Genomic DNA, 27,632 nt, shown 5'->3' with positions numbered 1-27,632 from the left:
AGACCCAAACTGCTACAGACCTATATCTATCCTACCCTGTCTTTCTAAGGTTTTCGAAAGCCAAGTTAACAAACAGATTACCGACCATTTCGAATCCCACCGTACCTTCTCCGCTACGCTATTTGGTTTCTGAACTGGTCATGGGTGCACCTCAGCCACGCTCAAGGTACTAAATGATATCATAACCGCATCGATAAAAGACAGTACTGTGCAGCCGTCTTCATCGACCTGGCCAAGGTTTTCGACTCTGTTAATCATCGCATTCTTATCGGCAGACTCAATAGCCTTGGTTTCTCAAATGACTGCTTCGCCTGGTTTACCAACTACTTCTCAGATAGAGTTCAGTGTGTCAAATCGGAGGGCCTGTTGTCCGGACCTCTGGCAGTCTCTATGGGGGTGCCACAGGGTTCAATCCTTGGGCCGACTCTTTTCTCTGTATATATCAATGATGTCGCTCTTGCTGCTGGTGAGTCTCTGATCCACCTCTACGCAGACGACACCATTCTGTAAACGTCTGGCCCTTCTTTGGACACTGTGTTAACAAACCTCCAAATGAGCTTCAACGCCACACAACTCTCCTTCTGTGGCCTCCAACTGCTCTTAAATGCTAGTAAAACTAAATGCATGCTATTCAACCGATCGCTGCCCGCACCTGCCCGCCCGACTAGCAACACTACTCTGGACGGTTCTGACTTAGATTATGTGGACAACTATAAATACCTAGGTGTCTGGTTAGACTGTAAACTCTCCTTCCAGACTCACATTAAGCATCTCCAATCCAAAATTAAATCTAGAATCGGCTTCCTATATCGCAACAAAGCCTCATTCACTCATGCTGCCAAACATACCCTCGTAAAACTGACTATCCTACCGATCCTCGACTTCGGCCATGTCTTTTACAAAATAGCCTCCAACACTCTACTCAGCAAATTGGATGCAGTCTATCACAGTGCCATCTGTTTTGTCACTAAAGCCCCATATATACTACCCACCACTGCGACCTGTATGCTCTCATTGGCTGGCCCTCGCTACATATTCGTTGCCAAAACCACAGGCTCCAGGTCATCTACAAGTCTTTGCTCGCTAAAGCCCCGCCTTATCTCAGCTCACTGGTCATCATAACACCAACAACACGTAGCACGCGCTCCAGCAGGTATATTTCACTGGTCTCCCCCAAAGCCAATTCTTACTTTATAATACCTAATTTTTCAACATATCCTTTGGTTGCCTTTCATTCCAGTTCTCTGCTGCCAATGACTGGAACGATAGTGTTGTTAACAGCACTATCAACAAGGCAGGTCCTACAGGCCTAGTTTCTACCTTCTTAACAGCACTATCAACAAGGCAGGTCCTGCAGGCCCTAGTTTCTACCTTCTTAACAGCACTATCAACAAGGCAGGTCCTACAGGCCCTAGTTTCTACCTTTTTAACAACACTATCAACAAGGCAGGTCCTACAAGCCCTAGTTTCTACCTTCTTAACAACACTATCAACAAGGCAGGTCCTGCAGGCCCTAGTTTCTACCTTCTTAACAGCACTATCAATAAGGCAGGTCCTACAGGCCCTAGTTTCTACCTTCTTAACAGCACTATCAACAAGGCAGGTCCTACAAGCCCTAGTTTCTACCTTCTTAACAACACTATCAACAAGGCAGGTCCTACAGGCCCTAGTTTCTACCTTCTTAACAACACTATCAATAAGGCAGGTCCTACAGGCCCTAGTTTCTACCTTCTTAACAGCACTATCAACAAGGCAGGTCCTACAGGCCCTAGTTTCTACCTTCTTAACAGCACTATCAACAAGGCAGGTCCTACAGGCCCTAGTTTCTACCTTCTTAACAACACTATCAACAAGGCAGGTCCTACAGGCCCTAGTTTCTACCTTCTTAACAACACTATCAACAAGGCAGGTCCTACAGGCCCTAGTTTCTACCTTCTTAACAGCACTATCAACAAGACAGGTCCTACAGGCCCTAGTTTCTACCTTCTTAACAACACTATCAACAAGGCAGGTCCTACCGGCCCTAGTTTTGTCACACCTGGACTACTGTTCAGTCGTGTGGTCAGGTGCCACAAAAAAGGACTTAGGAAAATTGCATTTGTCTCAGAACAGGGCAGCACGGCTGGTCCTTAGATGTCCATAGAGAGCTAATATTAATAATATGCATGTCAATCTCTCCTGGCTGAAAGTGGAGGAGAGATTGACTTCATCACTACTTGTATTTATGAGAGGTATTGACATGTTAAATGCACCGAGCTGTCTGTCTAAACTACTGGCACACAGCTCGGACACCCATGCATACCCCACTTGGGTCTCTTCACAGTCCCCAAGTCCAGAACAGACTATGTGAGGCACACAGTACTACATAGAGCCATGACTACATGGAACTCTATTCCACATCAGGTAACTGACGCAAGCAGTAGAATTAGATTTAAAAACAGATTAAAAAAACACCTTATGGAACAGCGGGGACTGTGAAGCAACACAAACATTGGCACAGACACAAGCACACACATATACACACGGTAGCATATGCACTGTACACACACATACACATTGATTTTGTACAGTATATATGTGGTAGTGGTGGAATAGGGGCATGAGGACACACAGTGTGTGAATGTATTGTAATGTTTCTAAAATTGTATAAACTGCCTTAATATTGCTGTACCACAGGAAGAGAAGCTGCTGCCTTGGCAGGAACTAATGGGGGTCCATAATAAACCCCAGGAAGAGTAGCTGCTGCCTTGGCAGGAACTAATGGGGATCCATAATAAACCCCAGGAAGAGTAGCTGCTGCCTTGGCAGGAACTAATGGGGATCCATAATAAACCCCAGGAAGAGTAGCTGCTGCCTTGGCAGGAACTAATGGGGATCCATAATAAACCCCAGGAAGAGTAGCTGCTGCCTTGGCAGGAACTAATGGGGATCCATAATAAACCCCAGGAAGAGTAGCTGCTGCCTTGGCAGGAACTAATGAGGAGCCATAATAAACCCCAGGAAGAGTAGCTGCTGCCTTGGCAGGAACTAATGAGGAGCCATAATAAACCCCAGGAAGAGTAGCTGCTGCCTTGGCAGGAACTAATGAGGAGCCATAATAAACCCCAGGAAGAGTAGCTGCTGCCTTGGCAGGAACTAATGGGGATCCATAATAAACCCCAGGAAGAGTAGCTGCTGCCTTGTCAGGAACTAATGGGGATCCATAATAAACCCCAGGAAGAGTAGCTGCTGCCATGGCAGGAACTAATGGGGATCCATAATAAACCCCAGGAAGAGTAGCTGCTGCCTTGGCAGGAACTAATGGGGATCCATAATAAACCCCAGGAAGAGTAGCTGCTGCCTTGGCAGGAACTAATGGGGATCCATAATAAACCCCAGGAAGAGTAGCTGCTGCCTTGGCAGGAACTAATGAGGATCCATAATCAATACAAATACAAACCAGAAGGTTAGAGAGCTTCAGGACAGACAAGAGCTCTAATCAGCAGGCTAGAGAGCTTCAGGGGAGGCAAATGCTCTAATCAGCAGTTTAGAGAGTTTTTGACAGACAACAGCTCTAATCAGCAGGTAAGATATTTTCAGGACAGACAATATCTCTAATTTAATCAGCAGGTTAAAAAGCTTCAGGACAGACAATATCTCTCATTTAATCAGCAGGTTAGAGAGCTTCAGGACAGACAAAAGCACTATTCAGCAGGTTTGACAGTTTCAGGACAGACAATATGTCACATCCTGACCCTTGTAAGAGGTCATTTTCTATAGTAGAGTGATCAGGGCGTGACAGGGGGTGTTTTTTCTATGTTGTCTATTTCTATGTTTAAGTTCTAGTTTGTCTATTTCTATGTTGGGCTTGTTTGGGTTGATCTCCAATTGGAGGCAGCTGATCCTCTTTATCTCTAATTGGAGGTCATATTTATGTTGATGTTTGTCCCACCTGTTTTTGTGGGTGATTATCTTTTGAGTAGTGTGTTTTCCTCTCTGCGTCACGTTTTTATTTTTTTTGTGTATTCAAGTATTTAGTGTATTGCATTTAGTTTCACTATAAATAAAATATGTTGAACTACGAACACGCTGCATTTTGGTCCGATCCTTTTGACTGCCGTGACACAATATCTCTAATCAGCAGATTAGAGAGCTACAGGACAGACAATAGCTCTAATCAGCAGATTAGAGCTTCAATGCCATACAACTCTCCTTCCGTGGCCTCCAACTGCTCTTAAACGCTAGCAAATCCAAATGCATGCTTTTCAACCGTTCGCTGCCTGCACCTGCCCACCCGACTAGCATCACTACTCTGGACGGTTCTGACCTAGAATACGTGGACAACTACAAATACCTCGGTGTCTGGGTAGACTGTAAACTCTCCTTCCAGACTCATATTAAACATCTCCAATCCAAAATCAAATCTAGAATCGGCTTTCTATTTCGCAACAGAGCCTCCTTCACTCATGCCGCCAAACATACCCTCGTAAAACTGACTATCCTACCGATCCTCGACTTAGGCGATGTCATTTACAAAATAGCTTCCAACACTCTACTCAGCAAACTGGATGCAGTCTATCACAGTGCCATCCATTTTGTTACCAAAGCGCCTTATACCACCTACCACTGCGACCTGTATGCTCTAGTCGGCTGGCCCTCGCGACATATTGTTCGCCAGACCCACTGGCTCCAGGTCATCTATAAGTCGATGCTAGGTAAAGCTCCGCCTTATCTCAGCTCACTGGTCACGATAACAACACCCACCCGTTGCACGCGCTCCAGCAGGTATATCTCACTGATCATCCCCAAAGCCAACACCTCCTTTGGCCGCCTTTCCTTCCTGTTCTCTGCTGCCAATGACTGGAACGAATTGCAAAAATCGCTGAAGCTGGAGACTTATATTTCCCTCACTAACTTTAAACATCAGCTATCTGGGCTGCTAACCGATCGCTGCAGCTGTACATAGTCCATCTGTAAATAGCCCACCAAATCTACCTACCTCATCCCCATATTGTTTTTATTTACTTTTCTGCTCTTTTGCACACCAGTATCACTACTTAAACATCATCATCTGCTCATTTATCACTCCAGTGTTAATCTGCTAAACTGTAATTACTTCGCTACATTGGCCTATTTATTGCCTTACCTCCTCACGCCATTTGCACACACTGTATATAGATTTTCTTTTTATCTATTGTGTTATTGACTGTACGCTTGTTTATTCCATGTGTAACTCTGTGCTGTTGTTTGTGTCGCACTGCTTTGCTTTATCTTGAACAGGTCGCAGTTGCAAATGAGAACTTGTTCTCAACTAGCCTACCTGGTTAAATAAAGGACTTGTTCTCAACTAGCCTACCTGGTTAAATAAAGGTGAAATATAAAAATGTTAAAAAAAAGAGCTTCAGTACAGACAATAGCTCTAGGACTGACTAACTACTAGACTGCTGCTCAGAACAACATTGTTTATTTGCCTAAGTTTAGGAAAACTCAATTTTAAATGTCTGTCAAATCAAAAGATACATCTGAAAGATACTTCCGCCCAACAGTGCCCCCCATACCCTTCTTTCCCATCCCCATGTCTCCAGAGCCTATCACACTCTGACCCCATGTTGAGGCTATTATAGATCCTAGAAGCCCCCCATACCCTTCTGTACTCCACTCTCATACTTTCTCTCTATTGAAAATATCCTATAAAAGGAATATGGTTTTTGGTTGTGCTGGGTCTTTAAAATAGTATTACTCATAGGGAAGTGCATACAGCTGATGTCTGCTGTTAAACTTTACACCTGAAGACTTCACAAAACATTTGTAGCCCTATATGTCAAAATATTGGTTATGGTTGGAGTCTACACCTGTTGTTTTTCGTGGAGATCTGGTGTGGGCATTTTAACTATTTCTGTATGCTCTAAACAGGGCTGGAAAACAGACATTACTGTGGTTGATATGATAACAATGTATTTGCATATTCAGTGTACAACCAATAGAATTAGTGTACATCTGCCTCTGTCCACATTTCATGATCTGCTTTAAAGTCAAATGGTTGAATTCGTGAAACATGTGAGATACTAGTCATGATAATAATTCCATCACATTGGATACTAACTATTTTATTCTCATTTTTTGAATCAGGGTGATTATCTGAAGAGAAAAAGTAATTTAAAAAAAAGTTATTGAAATTAATTCTATAGCCTTTAAAAATTATTATCTCACTGAAAAACAAAAATGAAGAAATACAAAGTAGACAATAATCAAATGTCAATAGTGTCAACATTCCATCAAGAAGACAGACACGCAGTGTGACATAGTCAGAACAAAACTGTAACATAAAGATGGCGACATATCTTAGCCCACAGGTAGGCGTACTGGAAATACAGCACCAAAACAGAAGATAAACGTGATAAATAAACCAATATATTTTATTCATAACATGGTAAATACATTGTTATGCACCAGTTGTTTAACATTTACAGGTTATTCTAGCCCTAAAAGCCACTCAAAATATTAAATAGGCCTAAACCAAATAGTACTAAAAACGAAAAAACCTCAAGTTTTTATTCACATAAATTGTAGCTTATTACATCTGACGGAAACTGGGAATTTGACAAGTCTGTTCGCCGCCAACCTCGGTTTGCCTCTAACATAGCCTTAACATTACTTCCAACAGTTTAGAGGAAATGAATCCCAAATAATCTAAACCAAAATTGTTACATATTTTTTACTAAAATATTAATGTCATAATAAAAACAGAAGTTAATTTATTTAGTCCCAAATTACAGCGCAAAAAGTCTCATATGTCATGTTAAAGTCATCAAAGATCCTTTCCCCAGCTACGATCACTTACTTGTCCGTCTCCTGTGACATATTTTTCTTCCTCCACGATTCTTCCTTGTGAAACTGGACTTTCAAGTCGGAGCAGGTCCTACTAGAGTGAGGCAGAGTTGGTGAGGGATGCCAGAACCTGGGTTACAGGTAAGTCGACTTTTTCCTACCCTACTTGTTTCTCACAGACAGCCCCTTCCTTTCTACCTGGCAGTTAGGCTTCACTAGACGCCGCTGCACCTCTGTGTGCTTTGTGCCAATACAGAGCAGCTAATCAAGGATCTCCTATCCAATAAGTCAGTACATGAAAGGAATAATAAATCCTCGTTATAAAATAAAGACTATATTTACCCTTGCTTTGCTAAATAGAAATGAGTCAACTTTGTTGGAATTCTTTCAGTGTAAAGTATTTGGGTTGAAAGAAGGCAAGCCTATCGCCGATTGGTCCATCTACCGTGGTCTCAGCCTATCGGTGATTGGCTGCCTCGTCAGAAACAGGTAACACCCCCCTCACCTGTAGCGTTATATACCTAGAACTGACAATGTTACTGCATTCTGCATTGAAATAAACTGCCTCTTCTTCAGGTGTTTTGCTATGTAATTTAGAAATGTTCTTGAAATACCATGACCGCTGGAATGAATGATAGGATGAGGGAGATGAGGATGGAATAGGAGAGGAGTTGCAGCATGACTGACCTGCCTTAAAGATAGGCTAGACCTTCACTGACCTGTTGTTGATCGACATCAATGCCCTGGGCATGAAATAGCCTACACACACACACACCTGGATAGGGATCTGAGGTAGGAATTCTCCAGGCACACGGTCAGAGCTAAGCCATGTGTAATTCAAGTGTTTAGGATATTTACTCACATCACCTCATATAGTCACAGATGTAGGAATTAGGGCTGCTGAGGGTGCTGCAGCAACACCTAAAAATAAATACGATTTTGAAATAAATAATTCAATAAAAATGAGGTTTTTTTTCTTACAAAAGTCGTGCACTGGGTCTTTGAAAGTCTTGCAGCGGACCGACCTGTGCAGCCCGGGCTCAGGCCATGTAATATACATGTCTTTCTGAAGGCTAGGTGGTGCCCAGTAATACCATTGTGTGTTGGTGATGACTTCTAAAACTTTATGTTTGTATTCTTATATTTCATTATTTCTTATTGTTGTTGCGTTGTCAAGAAGGAACGTGCTAGTAAGCATCTCGTTGAATGGTTTATACCATATGTATCCTGTACAAACGACCAATAAAAACTTGTGACTCCTGGTTAACGGACAATGGACACTACTTTATGGAGGAGAGAGGGTCAGATGGTGCCATCTGGCCGTATCCATGGAGACCACCCTTCAGATGTTATCTCAACGCCACAGTCTGGCCGTATCCATGGAGACCACCCTTCAGATGTTATCTCAACCCCACAGTCTGGCTGTATCCATGGAGACCACCCTTCAGATGTTATCTCAACGCCACAGTCTGGCCGTATCCATGGAGACCACCCTTCAGATGTTATCTCAACGCCACAGTCTGGCTGTATCCATGGAGACCACCCTTCAGATGTTATCTCAACTCCACAGTCAGGCCGTATCCATGGAGACCACCCTTCAGATGTTATCTCAACTCCACAGTCTGGCTGTATCCATGGAGACCACCCTTCAGATGTTATCTCAACCCCACAGTCTGGCCGTATCCATGGAGACCACCCTTCAGATGTTATCTCAACGCCACAGTCTGGCCGTATCCATGGAGACCACCCTTCAGATGTTATCTCAACCCCACAGTCTGGCCGTATCCATGGAGACCACCCTTCAGATGTTATCTCAACGCCACAGTCTGGCCGTATCCATGGAGACCACCCTTCAGATGTTATCTCAACGCCACAGTCTGGCTGTATCCATGGAGACCACCCTTCAGATGTTATCTCAACCCCACAGTCTGGCCGTATCCATGGAGACCACCCTTCAGATGTTATCTCAACGCCACAGTCTGGCTGTTTCCATGGAGACCACCCTTCAGATGTTATCTCAACGCCACAGTCTGGCCGTATCCATGGAGACCACCCTTCAGATGTTATCTCAACGCCACAGTCTGGCCGTATCCATGGAGACCACCCTTCAGATGTTATCTCAACGCCACAGTCTGGCCGTATCCATGGAGACCACCCTTCAGATGTTATCTCAACCCCACAGTCTGGCTGTATCCATGGAGACCACCCTTCAGATGTTATCTCAACTCCACAGTCTGGCTGTATCCATGGAGACCACCCTTCAGATGTTATCTCAACCCCACAGTCTGGCCGTATCCATGGAGACCACCCTTCAGATGTTATCTCAACCCCACAGTCTGGCTGCTTACCAAATGGCACCCTATTCCCTATATAGTGCACTACTTTGAACAGGGCCCTATAGCACCCTATTCCCTATATAGTGCACTACTTTGAACAGGGCCCTATAGCACCCTATATAGTGCACTACTTTGAACAGGGCCCTATAGCACCCTATTCCCTATATAGTGCACTACTTTGAACAGGGCCCTTTAGCACCCTATTCCCTATATAGTGCACTACTTTTGACCAGGACCTATAGTAGTTGTTGTAGATACCAATCAATCAGGACAAGAGGACTCACTCAGTCTGGTCTGGGAGTTGTGGGTCACATCATCGGTCAAGCCGATCTTCCATCCGGGGAAAAGGGAAGACTTGGGTCCATACATTTTATTCATTTCTGATCCATATATTTCATTCATGGTTGTTGGGGTGCTCAGACATTCCATTTTAGATTTTGCATTTAGACATTTTAGGAGTATTTTGCTTACTTTGTTGTATTACTAAGTGTACTTACTAAGTTATTGTTGCAACTTCGGGAAGAAGCATGCATTTGCTTATGAATACTCTTGAGGCATAGGTTTAGCTATGGAAATACATACACATTATTAGTGAAAAGTTCAGTTGAACAGTGAAGCTTTTGAGTCAGGCCTCCCTTTTGTGTGTTAGTGTGTGTTTTGCTAATGGTCACTATCCTCCCTTCTCTAATTTGTTTAAGTGAGCACCTGGGCTTTTCAATGCTGTGTGTAAATGGAGTTGCTAAATAAATACAGGTGGGGTCCTCTTGCAAAGAGCAGAGCATGCATGGCATTCCCTCAACAACAGTCCCAATGGATTAGGGTTAATGCTGCGAAACCACAACACTGAGAGAAATAGAGAGAGAACAGAGAAACAGAGAGAGATACGAGCAAGAGAGAGAGAAGAGCGAGATAACAGAGAGAACAGAGAGAGAGAGAGAGAGCAGAGATAACAGAGAGAACAGAGAGAGCAGAGAGAGAGAACAGAGAGAGAGAGCAGAGAGAGAGAACAGAGAGAGAGAGCAGAGAGAGAGAACAGAGAGAGAAGAGCGAGATAACAGAGAACAGAGAGAGAGCAGAGAGAGAGAACAGAGAGAGAGAGAGCAGAGAGAGAGAGAGCAGAGAGAGAGAGAGCAGAGAGAGAGAGCAGAGAGAGAGAGCGAGATAACAGAGAGAACAGAGAGAGAGAGCAGAGAGAGAGAGAAGAGAGAGAGAGCAGAGAGAGAGAGCGAGATAACAGAGAGAACAGAGAGAGAGAGCAGAGAGAGAGAACAGAGAGAGAGAGAGCAGAGAGAGAGAAGAGAGAGAGCAGAGAGAGAGAGAGCGAGATAACAGAGAGAACAGAGAGAGAGAGCAGAGAGAGAGAACAGAGAGAGAGAGAGAAGAGCGAGATAACAGAGAGAACAGAGAGAGAGCAGAGCGAGAGAGAGCAGAGAGAGAGGACAGGGGGAACAGAGGGAAGAGAGAGAGAACACAGAGAGAACCGAGAGAGAACCGATAGAGAACAGATAGAGAACAGATAGAGAACAGATAGAGAACAGATAGAGAAGAGAGCAAACAGAGAGAAGAGAAGAGAGAAAACAGAGACCTAGAGAACAGAGAGAGAACAGAGAGAGAAGAGAAGAGAGAACAGAGAGAGAGAACAGAGAGAGAAGAGAAGAGAGAACAGAGAGAGAGCAGAGAGAGAAGAGAAGAGAGAAGAGAGAGAGAACAGAGAGAGAAAGAGAACAGATGATCTGTTCTACTGACTGATTGGTCCTTTTCTCTTACAGATGTGTTGAAATGATTCAGGCTAAATGTGATTCCACATGCTGAATACTTTCCAGGCATTTCTACCTATTTTCCTCCCCTTTGGAATGTGTAACATTTAATAGTATTCCCTTCTGACGGTTGAGATTCTACTTAACAGACGGTATACAGACAGGCAGGGGTTAGGATGTATACAGACAGGCAGGGGTATGTCAGGGGTTAGGATGTATACAGACAGGCAGGGGTATGAAAGGCATGTCAGGGGTTAGGATGTATACAGACAGGCAGGGGTATGAAAGACATGTCAGGGGTTAGGATGTATACAGACAGGCAGGGGTATGTCAGGGGTTAGGATGTATACAGACAGGCAGGGGTATGAAAGGCATGCCAGGGGTTAGGATGTATACAGACAGGCAGGGGTATGTCAGGGGTTAGGATGTATACAGACAGGCAGGGGTATGAAAGGCATGTCAGGGGTTAGGATGTATACAGACAGGGAGGGGTATGTCAGGGGTTAGGATGTATACAGACAGGTAGGGGTATGAAAGGCATGTCAGGGGTTAGGATGTATACAGACAGGCAGAGAATGCCAGGGGTTAGGATGTATACAGACAGGCAGGGGTATGAAAGGCATGTCAGGGGTTAGGATGTATACAGACAGGCAGGGGTATGAAAGACATGTCAGGGGTTAGGATGTATACAGACAGGCAGGGGTATGAAAGGCATGTCAGGGGTTAGGATGTATACAGACAGGGGGGTCAGGGGTTAGGATGTATACAGACAGGCAGGGGTATGAAAGGCATGTCAGGGGTTAGGATGTATACAGACAGGCAGGGGTATGTCAGGGGTTAGGATGTATACAGACAGGCAGGGGTATGAAAGGCATGTCAGGGGTTAGGATGTATACAGACAGGGAGGGGTATGTCAGGGGTTAGGATGTATACAGACAGGCAGGGGTTAGGATGTATACAGACAGGCAGGGGTATGAAAGGCATGTCAGGGGTTAGGATGTATACAGACAGGCAGGGGTATGTCAGGGGTTAGGATGTATACAGACAGGCAGGGGTTAGGATGTATACAGACAGGCAGGGGTATGAAAGGCATGTCAGGGGTTAGGATGTATACAGACAGGCAGGGGTATGAAAGACATGCCAGGGGTTAGGATGTATACAGACAGGCAGGGGTATGTCAGGGGTTAGGATGTATACAGACAGGCAGGGGTATGTCAGGGGTTAGGATGTATACAGACAGGCAGGGGTATGTCAGGGGTTAGGATGTATACAGACAGGCAGGGGTATGAAAGGCATGTCAGGGGTTAGGATGTATACAGACAGGCAGGGGTATGAAAGGCATGTCAGGGGTTAGGATGTATACAGACAGGCAGGGGTATGAAAGACATGTCAGGGGTTAGGATGTATACAGACAGGCAGGGGTATGTCAGGGGTTAGGATGTATACAGACAGGCAGGGGTATGTCAGGGGTTAGGATGTATACAGACAGGTAGGGGTATGTCAGGGGTTAGGATGTATACAGACAGGCAGGGGTATGAAAGGGGTTAGGATGTATACAGACAGGCAGGGGTATGAAAGGCATGCCAGGGGTTAGGATGTATACAGACAGGCAGGGGTATGAAAGGCATGCCAGGGGTTAGGATGTATACAGACAGGCAGGGGTATGAAAGACATGCCAGGGGAGGGGCTTCCTCTGTCCCTAAACAGCCTGCTGCCTGGCCTGCACCCTATATAAGGAATGTGTGCTGCTGTGGTAAAGGTGAAAGGTGTACCTGCATGCCTGGTATTACTTCAGGGAAAAGGAAGCTTGTCTGGGCTTGGCTGGGATCTGTGTGTGTACCTGTTTGGCAGGTAACCATAAGCACAGATTGCAGAGGGAGATGGCAGTGTGCTTGAATGTAACAGACAAGGCCCAGGTTGATCCGCTCCACTCGGCTTTACGCACAATGCAGATGGGGGCTCAGATGAAGACTCAGGGCAAACCAGCATCACATTCCACTGGCTCTTAAAGGGGCAGCAGCATCACATTCCACTGGCTCTTAAAGGGGCAGCAGCATCACATTCCACTGGCTCTTAAAGGGGCAGCAGCATCACATTCCACTGGCTCTTAAAGGGGCAGTAGCATCACATTCCACTGGCTCTTAAAGGGGCAGCAGCATCACATTCCACTGGCTCTTAAAGGGGCAGTAGCATCACATTCTGCTGGCTCTTAAAGGGGCAGCAGCATCACATTCCACTGGCTCTTAAAGGGGCAGCAGCATCACAATCCACTGGCTCTTAAAGGGGCAGTAGCATCACATTCCGCTGGCTCTTAAAGGGGCAGCAGCATCACATTCCACTGGCTCTTAAAGGGGCAGCAGCATCACATTCCACTGGCTATTAAAGGGGCAGCAGCATCACATTCCACTGGCTCTTAAAGGGGCAGCAGCATCACATTCCGCTGGCTCTTAAAAGGGCAGCAGCATCACAATCCACTGGTTCTTAAAGGGGCAGCAGCATCACAATCCACTGGCTCTTAAAGGGGCAGCAGCATCACAATCCACTGGCTCTTAAAGGGATTTCAAATGTCATTTTATTTGTCACATGCGCTGAATACAACACCTTACCGTGAAATGCTTACTTACAAGCCCTGAGACCTTTCTCTAAAGTAAGAAAATATTTGCAAAAAAAATAAGAAAATAAAAAGATTGACTAAAATAAAAAAAAGGTAACAATAAAATAACAACAACTAGGCTAAAAACAGGGGGTACCAGTACAGAGTCAATGTGGAGGCTATATACAGGGGGTACCGGTACAGAGTCAATGTGGAGGCTATATACAGGGTATTACGGTACAGAGTCAATGTGGAGGCTATATACAGGGTATTACGGTACAGAGTCAATGTGGAGGCTATATACAGGGGGTACCGGTACAGAGTCAATGTGGAGGCTATATACAGGGTATTACGGTACAGAGTCAATGTGGAGGCTATATACAGGGGGTACCGGTACAGAGTCAATGTGGAGGCTATATACAGGGGGTACCGGTACAGAGTCAATGTGGAGGCTATACACAGGGGGTACTGGTACCGAGTCAATGTGGAGGTTATATACAGGGGGTACTGGTACCGAGTCAATGTGGAGGCTATATACAGGGGGTACCAGTACAGAGTCAATGTGGAGGCTATATACAGGGGGTACCGGTACCGAGTCAATGTGGAGGCTATATACAGGGGGTACCGGTACAGAGTCAATGTGGAGGCTATATACAGGGGTACCAGTACAGAGTCAATGTGGAGGCTATATACAGGGGGTACCGGTACAGAGTCAATGTGGAGGCTATAAACAGGGGGTACCAGTACAGAGTCAATGTGGAGGCTATATACAGGGGAACCAGTACCGAGTCAATGTGGAGGCTATATACAGGGGGTACCGGTACAGAGTCAATGTGGAGGCTATATACAGGGGGTACCGGTACAGAGTCAATGTGGAGGCTATATACAGGGGGCACCAGTACCCGAGTCAATGTGGAGGCTATATACAGGGGGTACCAGTACCGAGTCTATGTGGAGGCTATATACAGGGGGTACCGGTACAGAGTCAATGTGGAGGCTATATACAGGGGGTACCGGTACAGAGTCAATGTGGAGGCTAAAAACAGGGGGTACCAGTACCGAGTCAATGTGGAGGCTATATACAGGGGTATTACGGTACAGAGTCAATGTGGAGGCTATATACAGGGGGTACTGGTACCGAGTCAATGTGGAGGCTATATACAGGGGGTACCGGTACAGAGTCAATGTGGAGGCTATATACAGGGGGGGTACCGGTACAGAGTCAATGTGGAGGCTATATACAGGGGTACCGGTACAGAGTCAATGTGGAGGCTATATACAGGGGGTACCGGTACAGAGTCAATGTGGAGGCTATATACAGGGGGTACCAGTACCGAGTCAATGTGGAGGCTATATACAGGGGGTACCGGTACAGAGTCAATGTGGAGGCTATATACAGGGGGTACCAGTACCGAGTCAATGTGGAGGCTATATACAGGGGGTACCGGTACAGAGTCAATGTGGAGGCTATATACAGGGGGGTACCGGTACAGAGTCAATGTGGAGGCTATATACAGGGGGTACCGGTACAGAGTCAATGTGGAGGCTATATACAGGGGTACCGGTACAGAGTCAATGTGGAGGCTATATACAGGGGGTACCGGTACAGAGTCAATGTGGAGGCTATATACAGGGGGTACCGGTACAGAGTCAATGTGGAGGCTATATACAGGGGGTACCGGTACAGAGTCAATGTGGAGGCTATATACAGGGGGGTACAGGTACAGAGTCAATGCGGAGGCTATATACAGGGGGTACCGGTACAGAGTCAATGTGGAGGCTATATACAGGGGGTAACGGTACAGAGTCAATGTGGAGGCTATATACAGGGGGTACCAGTACCGAGTCAATGTGGAGGCTATATACAGGGGGTACCAGTACAGAGTCAATGTGGAGGATATATACAGGGGTACCGGTACCGGAGTCAATGTGGAGGCTATATACAGGGGGTACCGGTACAGAGTCAATGTGGAGGCTATATACAGGGGGTACCGGTACAGAGTCAATGCGGAGGCTATATACAGGGGGTACCGGTACAGAGTCAATGTGGAGGCTATATACAGGGGGTACCGGTACAGAGTCAATGTGGAGGCTATATACAGGGGGTACCAGTACCGAGTCAATGTGGAGGCTATATACAGGGGGTACCAGTACAGAGTCAATGTGGAGGATATATACAGGGGGTACCGGTACCGAGTCAATGTGGAGGCTATATACAGGGGGTACCGGTACCGAGTCAATGGGGTGGCTATATACAGGGGGGTACCGGTACCGAGTCAATGTGGAGGCTATATACAGGGTGTACCAGTACAGAGTCAATGGGGAGGCTATATACAAGGGGTACCAGTACAGAGTCAATGTGGAGGCTATATACAGGGGGTACCAGTATCGAGTCAATGTGGAGGCTATATACAGGGGGTACCGGTACAGAGTCAATGTGGAGGCTATATACAGGGGGTACCAGTACCGAGTCAATGTGGAGGCTATATACAGGGGGTACCGGTACCGAGTCAATGTGGAGGCTATATAAAGGGGGTACCGGTACCGAGTCAATGGGGAGGCTATATACAGGGGGTACCGGTACCGAGTCAATGTGGAGGCTATATACAGGGGGTACCGGTACAGAGTCAATGTGGAGGCTATATACAGGGGGTACCGGTACAGAGTCAATGTGGAGGCTATATACAGGGGGTACCGGTACAGAGTCAATGTGGAGGCTATATACAGGGTATTACGGTACAGAGTCAATGTGGAGGCTATATACAGGGGGTACCGGTACAGAGTCAATGTGGAGGCTATATACAGGGGGTACCGGTACAGAGTCAATGTGGAGGCTATATACAGGGGGTACTGGTACCGAGTCAATGTGGAGGTTATATACAGGGGGTACTGGTACCGAGTCAATGTGGAGGCTATATACAGGGGGTACCAGTACAGAGTCAATGTGGAGGCTATATACAGGGGGTACCGGTACCGAGTCAATGTGGAGGCTATATACAGGGGGTACCGGTACAGAGTCAATGTGGAGGCTATATACAGGGGGTACCAGTACAGAGTCAATGTGGAGGCTATATACAGGGGGTACCGGTACAGAGTCAATGTGGAGGCTATAAACAGGGGGTACCAGTACAGAGTCAATGTGGAGGCTATATACAGGGGAACCAGTACCGAGTCAATGTGGAGGCTATATACAGGGGGTACCGGTACAGAGTCAATGTGGAGGCTATATACAGGGGGTACCGGTACAGAGTCAATGTGGAGGCTATATACAGGGGGCACCAGTACCCGAGTCAATGTGGAGGCTATATACAGGGGGTACCAGTACCGAGTCTATGTGGAGGCTATATACAGGGGGTACCGGTACAGAGTCAATGTGGAGGCTATATACAGGGGGTACCGGTACAGAGTCAATGTGGAGGCTAAAAACAGGGGGTACCAGTACCGAGTCAATGTGGAGGCTATATACAGGGTATTACGGTACAGAGTCAATGTGGAGGCTATATACAGGGGGTACTGGTACCGAGTCAATGTGGAGGCTATATACAGGGGGTACCGGTACAGAGTCAATGTGGAGGCTATATACAGGGGGGTACCGGTACAGAGTCAATGTGGAGGCTATATACAGGGGGGTACCGGTACAGAGTCAATGTGGAGGCTATATACAGGGGGTACCGGTACAGAGTCAATGTGGAGGCTATATACAGGGGGTACCAGTACCGAGTCAATGTGGAGGCTATATACAGGGGGGTACCGGTACAGAGTCAATGTGGAGGCTATATACAGGGGGTACCAGTACCGAGTCAATGTGGAGGCTATATACAGGGGGTACCGGTACAGAGTCAATGTGGAGGCTATATACAGGGGGTACCGGTACAGAGTCAATGTGGAGGCTATATACAGGGGGGCACGGTACAGAGTCAATGTGGAGGCTATATACAGGGGGTACCGGTACAGAGTCAATGTGGAGGCTATATACAGGGGGTACCGGTACAGAGTCAATGTGGAGGCTATATACAGGGGGTACCGGTACAGAGTCAATGTGGAGGCTATATACAGGGGGTACCGGTACAGAGTCAATGTGGAGGCTATATACAGGGGGTACCGGTACAGAGTCAATGCGGAGGCTATATACAGGGGGTACCGGTACAGAGTCAATGTGGAGGCTATATACAGGGGGTACCGGTACAGAGTCAATGTGGAGGCTATATACAGGGGGTACCAGTACCGAGTCAATGTGGAGGCTATATACAGGGGGTACCAGTACAGAGTCAATGTGGAGGATATATACAGGGGGTACCGGTACCGAGTCAATGTGGAGGCTATATACAGGGGGTACCGGTACAGAGTCAATGTGGAGGCTATATACAGGGGGTACCGGTACAGAGTCAATGCGGAGGCTATATACAGGGGGTACCGGTACAGAGTCAATGTGGAGGCTATATACAGGGGGTACCGGTACAGAGTCAATGTGGAGGCTATATACAGGGGGTACCAGTACCGAGTCAATGTGGAGGCTATATACAGGGGGTACCAGTACAGAGTCAATGTGGAGGCTATATACAGGGGGGTACCGGTACCGAGTCAATGTGGAGGCTATATACAGGGGGTACCAGTACCGAGTCAATGGGGTGGCTATATACAGGGGGTACCGGTACCGAGTCAATGTGGAGGCTATATACAGGGTGTACCAGTACAGAGTCAATGGGGAGGCTATATACAAGGGGTACCAGTACAGAGTCAATGTGGAGGCTATATACAGGGGGTACCAGTATCGAGTCAATGTGGAGGCTATATACAGGGGGTACCGGTACAGAGTCAATGTGGAGGCTATATACAGGGGGTACCAGTACCGAGTCAATGTGGAGGCTATATACAGGGGGTACCGGTACCGAGTCAATGTGGAGGCTATATAAAGGGGGTACCGGTACCGAGTCAATGGGGAGGCTATATACAGGGGGTACCGGTACCGAGTCAATGTGGAGGCTATATACAGGGGGTACCGGTACAGAGTCAATGTGGAGGCTATATACAGGGGGTACCGGTACAGAGTCAATGTGGAGGCTATATACAGGGGGTACCGGCACCGAGTCAATGTGGAGGCTATATACAGGGGGTACTGGTACCGAGTCAATGTGGAGGCTATATACAGGGGGTACCGGTACAGAGTCAATGTGGAGGCTATATACAGGGGGTACCAGTACAGAGTCAATGTGGAGGCTAAAAACAGGGGGTACCACTACCGAGTCAATGTGGAGGCTATATACAGGGTATTACGGTACAGAGTCAATGTGGAGGCTATATACAGGGGGTACCAGTACCGAGTCAATGTGGAGGCTATATACAGGGTATTACGGTACAGAGTCAATGTGGAGGCTATATACAGGGGGTACTGGTACCGAGTCAATGTGGAGGCTATATACAGGGGGTACCGGTACAGAGTCAATGTGGAGGCTATATACAGGGGGGTACCGGTACAGAGTCAATGTGGAGGCTATATACAGGGGGTACCGGTACAGAGTCAATGTGGAGGCTATATACAGGGGGTACCGGTACAGAGTCAATGTGGAGGCTATATACAGGGGGTACCAGTACCGAGTCAATGTGGAGGCTATATACAGGGGGTACCGGTACAGAGTCAATGTGGAGGCTATATACAGGGGGGGTACCGGTACAGAGTCAATGTGGAGGCTATATACAGGGGGTACCGGTACAGAGTCAATGTGGAGGCTATATACAGGGGGTACCGGTACAGAGTCAATGTGGAGGCTATATACAGGGGGGTACCGGTACAGAGTCAATGTGGAGGCTATATACAGGGGTACCGGTACAGAGTCAATGTGGAGGCTATATACAGGGGGTACTGGTACAGAGTCAATGTGGAGGCTATATACAGGGGGGTACCGGTACCGAGTCAATGTGGAGGCTATATACAGGGGGTACCGGTACAGAGTCAATGTAGAGGCTATATACAGGGGGGTACCGGTACCGAGTCAATGTGGAGGCTATATACAGGGGGGGTACCGGTACAGAGTCAATGTGGAGGCTATATACAGGGGGTACCGGTACAGAGTCAATGTGGAGGCTATATACAGGGGGTACCGGTACAGAGTCAATGTGGAGGCTATATACAGGGGGTACCGGTACAGAGTCAATGTGGAGGCTATATACAGGGGGTACCGGTACAGAGTCAATGTGGAGGCTATATACAGGGGGTACCGGTACAGAGTCAATGTGGAGGCTATATACAGGGGTACCGGTACAGAGTCAATGCGGAGGCTATATACAGGGGGTACCGGTACAGAGTCAATGTGGAGGCTATATACAGGGGGTACCGGTACAGAGTCAATGTGGAGGCTATATACAGGGGGTACCAGTACCGAGTCAATGTGGAGGCTATATACAGGGGGTACCAGTACAGAGTCAATGTGGAGGATATATACAGGGGGTACCGGTACCGAGTCAATGTGGAGGCTATATACAGGGGGTACCAGTACCGAATCAATGGGGTGGCTATATACAGGGGGTACCGGTACCGAGTCAATGTGGAGGCTATATACAGGGTGAACCAGTACAGAGTCAATGGGGAGGCTATATACAAGGGGTACCAGTACAGAGTCAATGTGGAGGCTATATACAGGGGGTACCAGTATCGAGTCAATGTGGAGGCTATATACAGGGGGTACCGGTACAGAGTCAATGTGGAGGCTATATACAGGGGGTACCAGTACCGAGTCAATGTGGAGGCTATATACAGGGGGGTACCGGTACCGAGTCAATGTGGAGGCTATATAAAGGGGGTACCGGTACCGAGTCAATGGGGAGGCTATATACAGGGGGTACCGGTACCGAGTCAATGTGGAGGCTATATACAGGGGGGTACCGGTACAGAGTCAATGTGGAGGCTATATACAGGGGTACCGGTACAGAGTCAATGTGGAGGCTATATACAGGGGTACCGGTACCGAGTCAATGTGGAGGCTATATACAGGGGGTACTGGTACCGAGTCAATGTGGAGGCTATATACAGGGGGTACCGGTACAGAGTCAATGTGGAGGCTATATACAGGGGGTACCAGTACAGAGTCAATGTGGAGGCTAAAAACAGGGGGTACCAGTACCGAGTCAATGTGGAGGCTATATACAGGGTATTACGGTACAGAGTCAATGTGGAGGCTATATACAGGGGGTACCAGTACCGAGTCAATGTGGAGGCTATATACAGGGTATTACGGTACAGAGTCAATGTGGAGGCTATATACAGGGGGTACCGGTACAGAGTCAATGCGGAGGCTATATACAGGGGGTACCAGTACAGAGTCAATGTGGAGGATATATACAGGGGGTACCGGTACCGAGTCAATGTGGAGGCTATATACAGGGGGTACCAGTACCGAGTCAATGGGGTGGCTATATACAGGGGGTACCGGTACCGAGTCAATGTGGAGGCTATATACAGGGTGTACCAGTACAGAGTCAATGGGGAGGCTATATACAAGGGGTACCAGTACAGAGTCAATGTGGAGGCTATATACAGGGGGTACCAGTACCGAGTCAATGTGGAGGCTATATACAGGGGGTACCGGTACAGAGTCAATGTGGAGGCTATATACAGGGGGTACCAGTACCGAGTCAATGTGGAGGCTATATACAGGGGGTACCGGTACCGAGTCAATGTGGAGGCTATATACAGGGGGTACCGGTACCGAGTCAATGGGGAGGCTATATACAGGGGGTACCGGTACCGAGTCAATGTGGAGGCTATATACAGGGGGTACCGGTACAGAGTCAATGTGGAGGCTATATACAGGGGGTACCGGTACCGAGTCAATGTGGAGGCTATATACATGGGGGTACCGGTACAGAGTCAATGTGGAGGCTATATACAGGGGGTACCGGTACAGAGTCAATGTGGAGGCTATATACAGGGGGTACCGGTACCGAGTCAATGTGGAGGCTATATACAGGGGTACCGGTACAGAGTCAATGTGGAGGCTATATACAGGGGGTACCAGTACCGAGTCAATGTGGAGGCTATATACAGGGGGTACCGGTACCGAGTCAATGTGGAGGCTATATACAGGGGGTACCGGTACAGAGTCAATGTGGAGGCTATATACAGGGGGGGTACCGGTACAGAGTCAATGTGGAGGCTATATACAGGGGGTACCGGTACAGAGTCAATGTGGAGGCTATATACAGGGGGTACCAGTACAGAGTCAATGTGGAGGCTATATACAGGGGGTACCGGTACAGAGTCAATGTGGAGGCTATATACAGGGGGTACCGGTACAGAGTCGATGTGGAGGCTATATACAGGGGGTACCGGTACAGAGTCAATGTGGAGGCTATATACAGGGGGTACCGGTACAGAGTCAATGGGGAGGCTATATACAGGGGGTACCGGTACAGAGTCAATGTGGAGGCTATATACAGGGGGTACCGGTACAGAGTCAATGTGGAGGCTATATACAGGGGGTACCAGTACCGAGTCAATGTGGAGGCTATATACAGGGGGTACCAGTACAGAGTCAATGTGGAGGATATATACAGGGGGTACCGGTACCGAGTCAATGTGGAGGCTATATACAGGGGGTACCAGTACCGAGTCAATGGGGTGGCTATATACAGGGGGTACCGGTACCGAGTCAATGTGGAGGCTATATACAGGGTGTACCAGTACAGAGTCAATGGGGAGGCTATATACAAGGGGTACCAGTACAGAGTCAATGTGGAGGCTATATACAGGGGGTACCAGTACCGAGTCAATGTGGAGGCTATATACAGGGGGTACCGGTACAGAGTCAATGTGGAGGCTATATACAGGGGGTACCAGTACCGAGTCAATGTGGAGGCTATATACAGGGGGTACCGGTACCGAGTCAATGTGGAGGCTATATACAGGGGGTACCGGTACCGAGTCAATGGGGAGGCTATATACAGGGGGTACCGGTACCGAGTCAATGTGGAGGCTATATACAGGGGGTACCGCTACAGAGTCAATGTGGAGGCTATATACAGGGGGTACCGGTACCGAGTCAATGTGGAGGCTATATACAGGGGGGTACCGGTACAGAGTCAATGTGGAGGCTATATACAGGGGGTACCGGTACAGAGTCAATGTGGAGGCTATATACAGGGGGTACCGGTACCGAGTCAATGTGGAGGCTATATACAGGGGGTACCGGTACAGAGTCAATGTGGATGCTATATACAGGGGGTACCAGTACCGAGTCAATGTGGAGGCTATATACAGGGGGTACCGGTACCGAGTCAATGTGGAGGCTATATACAGGGGGTACCGGTACAGAGTCAATGTGGAGGCTATATACAGGGGGTACCAGTACAGAGTCAATGTGGAGGCTATATACAGGGGGTACCGGTACAGAGTCAATGTGGAGGCTATATACAGGGGTACCGGTACAGAGTCAATGTGGAGGCTATATACAGGGGGTACCGAGTCAATGTGGAGGCTATATACAGGGGGTACCGAGTCAATGTGGAGGCTATATACAGGGGGTACCGGTACAGAGTCAATGTGGAGGCAATATACAGGGGGTACCGGTACAGAGTCAATGTGGAGGCTATATACAGGGTGTTAAGGTACCGAGTCAATGTGGAGGCTATATACAGGGGGTACCGGTACAGAGTCAATGTGGAGGCTATATACAGGGGGGTACCGGTACAGAGTCAATGTGGGGGGCTATATACAGGGGGTACCGGTACAGAGTCAATGTGGAGGCTATATACAGGGGGTACCGGTACAGAGTCAATGTGGAGGCTATATACAGGGGGTACCGGTACAGAGTCAATGTGGAGGCTATATACAGGGGGTACCGGTACAGAGTCAATGTGGAGGCTATATACAGGGGGTACCGGTACAGAGTCAATGTGGAGGCTATATACAGGGGGGGTACCGGTACAGAGTCAATGTGGAGGCTATATACAGGGGGGTACCGAGTCAATGTGGAGGCTATATACAGGGGGCACCGGTACAGAGTCAATGTGGAGGCTATATACAGGGGTACCGGTACAGAGTCAATGTGGAGGCTATATACAGGGGGACCGAGTCAATGTGGAGGCTATATACAGGGGGTACCGGAGTCAATGTGGAGGCTATATACAGGGGGTACCGGTACAGAGTCAATGTGGAGGCTATATACAGGGTGTTACGGTACCGAGTCAATGTGGAGGCTAAATACAGGGGGTACCGGTACAGAGTCAATGTGGAGGCTATATACAGGGGGTACCGGTACAGAGTCAATGTGGAGGCTATATACAGGGGGTACCGGAGTCAATGTGGAGGCTATATACAGGGGGTACCGGTACAGAGTCAATGTGGAGGCTATATACAGGGTGTACCGGTACCGAGTCAATGTGGAGGCTAAATACAGGGGGGTACCGGTACAGAGTCAATGTGGAGGCTATATACAGGGGGTACCGGTACAGAGTCAATGTGGAGGCTATATACAGGGGGTACCGGTACAGAGTCAATGTGGAGGCTATATACAGGGGGTACCGGTACAGAGTCAATGTGGAGGCTATATACAGGGGGTACCGGTACCGAGTCAATGTGGAGGCTATATACAGGGGGTACCGGTACAGAGTCAATGTGGAGGCTATATACAGGGGGGTACCGTACAGAGTCAATGTGGAGGCTATATACAGGGGACCGGTACAGAGTCAATGTGGAGGCTATATACAGGGGGTACCAGTACAGAGTCAATGTGGAGGCTATATACAGGGGTACCGGTACAGAGTCAATGTGGAGGCTATATACAGGGGGTACCGGTACAGAGTCGATGTGGAGGCTATATACAGGGGGTACCGGTACAGAGTCAATGTGGAGGCTATATACAGGGGGGTACCGGTACAGAGTCAATGGGGAGGCTATATACAGGGGGTACCGGTACAGAGTCAATGTGGAGGCTATATACAGGGGGTACCGGTACAGAGTCAATGTGGAGGCTATATACAGGGGGTACCAGTACCGGAGTCAATGTGGAGGCTATATACAGGGGGTACCAGTACAGAGTCAATGTGGAGGATATATACAGGGGGTACCGGTACCGAGTCAATGTGGAGGCTATATACAGGGGGTACCAGTACCGAGTCAATGGGGTGGCTATATACAGGGGGTACCGGTACAGAGTCAATGTGGAGGCTATATACAGGGTGTACCAGTACAGAGTCAATGTGGAGGCTATATACAGGGGTACCAGTACAGAGTCAATGTGGAGGCTATATACAGGGGGTACCGGTACCGAGTCAATGTGGAGGCTATATACAGGGGGGTACCGGTACAGAGTCAATGTGGAGGCTATATACAGGGGGTACCAGTACCGAGTCAATGTGGAGGCTATATACAGGGGGTACCAGTACCGAGTCAATGTGGAGGCTATATACAGGGGGTACCGGTACAGAGTCAATGGGGAGGCTATATACAGGGGGGTACCGGTACCGAGTCAATGTGGAGGCTATATACAGGGGGTACCGGTACAGAGTCAATGTGGAGGCTATATACAGGGGGTACCGGTACAGAGTCAATGTGGAGGCTATATACAGGGGGTACCGGTACAGAGTCAATGTGGAGGCTATATACAGGGGGTACCGGTACCGAGTCAATGTGGAGGCTATATACAGGGGGTACCGGTACAGAGTCAATGTGGAGGCTATATACAGGGGGTACCAGTACCGAGTCAATGTGGAGGCTATATACAGGGGGTACCGGTACCGAGTCAATGTGGAGGCTATATACAGGGGGTACCGGTACAGAGTCAATGTGGAGGCTATATACAGGGGGGTACCGGTACAGAGTCAATGTGGAGGCTATATACAGGGGGTACCGGTACAGAGTCAATGTGGAGGCTATATACAGGGGGTACCGGTACAGAGTCAATGTGGAGGCTATATACAGGGGGTACCAGTACCGAGTCAATGTGGAGGCTATATACAGGGGGTACCGGTACCGAGTCAATGTGGAGGCTATATACAGGGGGTACCGGTACAGAGTCAATGTGGAGGCTATATACAGGGGGTACCGGTACAGAGTCAATGTGGAGGCTATATACAGGGGTACCGGTACAGAGTCAATGTGGAGGCTATATACAGGGTACCGGTACAGAGTCAATGTGGAGGCTATATACAGGGGTACGGCACAGAGTCAATGTGGAGGCTATATACAGGGGGTACCAAGAGTCAATGTGGAGGCTATATACAGGGGGTACCGGTACAGAGTCAATGTGGAGGCTATATACAGGGGGTACCGGTACAGAGTCAATGTGGAGGCTATATACAGGGTGTTACGGTACCGAGTCAATGTGGAGGCTATATACAGGGGGTACCGGTACAGAGTCAATGTGGAGGCTATATACAGGGGGGTACCGGTACAGAGTCAATGTGGGGGCTATATACAGGGGGTACCAGTACAGAGTCAATGTGGAGGCTATATACAGGGGGTACCGGTACAGAGTCAATGTGGAGGCTATATACAGGGGGTACCGGTACAGAGTCAATGTGGAGGCTATATACAGGGGGTACCGGTACAGAGTCAATGTGGAGGCTATATACAGGGGGGTACCGGTACAGAGTCAATGTGGAGGCTATATACAGGGGGGTACCGGTACAGAGTCAATGTGGAGGCTATATACAGGGGGTACCGAGAGTCAATGTGGAGGCTATATACAGGGGGCACCGGTACAGAGTCAATGTGGAGGATATATACAGGGGGTACCGGTACAGAGTCAATGTGGAGGCTATATACAGGGGGGTACGCGCAGAGTCAATGTGGAGGCTATATACAGGGGGTACCCGAGTCAATGTGGAGGCTATATACAGGGGGTACCGGTACAGAGTCAATGTGGAGGCTATATACAGGGTGTACCGGTACCGAGTCAATGTGGAGGCTAAATACAGGGGTACCGGTACAGAGTCAATGTGGAGGCTATATACAGGGGGTACCGGTACAGAGTCAATGTGGAGGCTATATACAGGGGGTAGACCGAGTCAATGTGGAGGCTATATACAGGGGGTACCGGTACAGAGTCAATGTGGAGGCTATATACAGGGTGTTCCGGTACCGAGTCAATGTGGAGGCTAAATACAGGGGGGTACCGGTACAGAGTCAATGTGGAGGCTATATACAGGGGGGTACCGGTACAGAGTCAATGTGGAGGCTATATACAGGGGGTACCGGTACAGAGTCAATGTGGAGGCTATATACAGGGGTACCGGTACAGAGTCAATGTGGAGGCTATATACAGGGGGTACCGGTACCGAGTCAATGTGGAGGCTATATACAGGGGGTACCGGTACAGAGTCAATGTGGAGGCTATATACAGGGGGGTACCGGTACAGAGTCAATGTGGAGGCTATATACAGGGGGTACCGGTACAGAGTCAATGTGGAGGCTATATACAGGGGGTACCAGTACAGAGTCAATGTGGAGGCTATATACAGGGGGTACCGGTACAGAGTCAATGTGGAGGCTATATACAGGGGGTACCGGTACAGAGTCGATGTGGAGGCTATATACAGGGGGTACCGGTACAGAGTCAATGTGGAGGCTATATACAGGGGGTACCGGTACAGAGTCAATGTGGAGGCTATATACAGGGGGTACCGGTACAGAGTCAATGTGGAGGCTATATACAGGGGGTACCGGTACAGAGTCAATGTGGAGGCTATATACAGGGGGTACCAGTACCGAGTCAATGTGGAGGCTATATACAGGGGGTACCAGTACAGAGTCAATGTGGAGGATATATACAGGGGGTACCGGTACCGAGTCAATGTGGAGGCTATATACAGGGGGTACCAGTACCGAGTCAATGGGGTGGCTATATACAGGGGGTACCGGTACCGAGTCAATGTGGAGGCTATATACAGGGTGTACCAGTACAGAGTCAATGGGGAGGCTATATACAAGGGGTAGCAGTACAGAGTCAATGTGGAGGCTATATACAGGGGGTACCAGTACCGAGTCAATGTGGAGGCTATATACAGGGGGTACCGGTACAGAGTCAATGTGGAGGCTATATACAGGGGGTACCAGTACCGAGTCAATGTGGAGGCTATATACAGGGGGTACCGGTACAGAGTCAATGTGGAGGCTATATACAGGGGGTACCGGTACAGAGTCAA

At 48.1% G+C, this 27,632-nt stretch overlaps 1 protein-coding gene across 2 annotated transcripts in view; it reads right to left on the bottom strand.

The window, feature by feature from the left end:
- Nucleotides 1–7,192, bottom strand: part of grhl2b (grainyhead-like transcription factor 2b) — an 85,412-nt gene extending 78,220 nt beyond the window's left edge. For both annotated transcript variants that reach the window (XM_045695148.1, XM_045695149.1), the window contains exon 1: nt 6,821–7,192. In XM_045695148.1, coding sequence (XP_045551104.1) covers nt 6,821–6,840 — 20 coding nt within the window. In that variant the 5' untranslated portion in view covers nt 6,841–7,192. The remainder of the gene's footprint in view (nt 1–6,820) is intronic.
- Nucleotides 7,193–27,632: the final 20,440 nt, after the last annotated feature.

Source organism: Salmo salar, chromosome ssa14, assembly GCF_905237065.1.
Source record: "Salmo salar chromosome ssa14, Ssal_v3.1, whole genome shotgun sequence".
In the NCBI taxonomy this organism is placed as follows: Eukaryota; Metazoa; Chordata; class Actinopteri; order Salmoniformes; family Salmonidae; genus Salmo; species Salmo salar.
The sequence above is the reverse complement of the archived record's forward strand: the minus strand, read 5'-3'. Positions and strand labels throughout refer to the sequence as shown.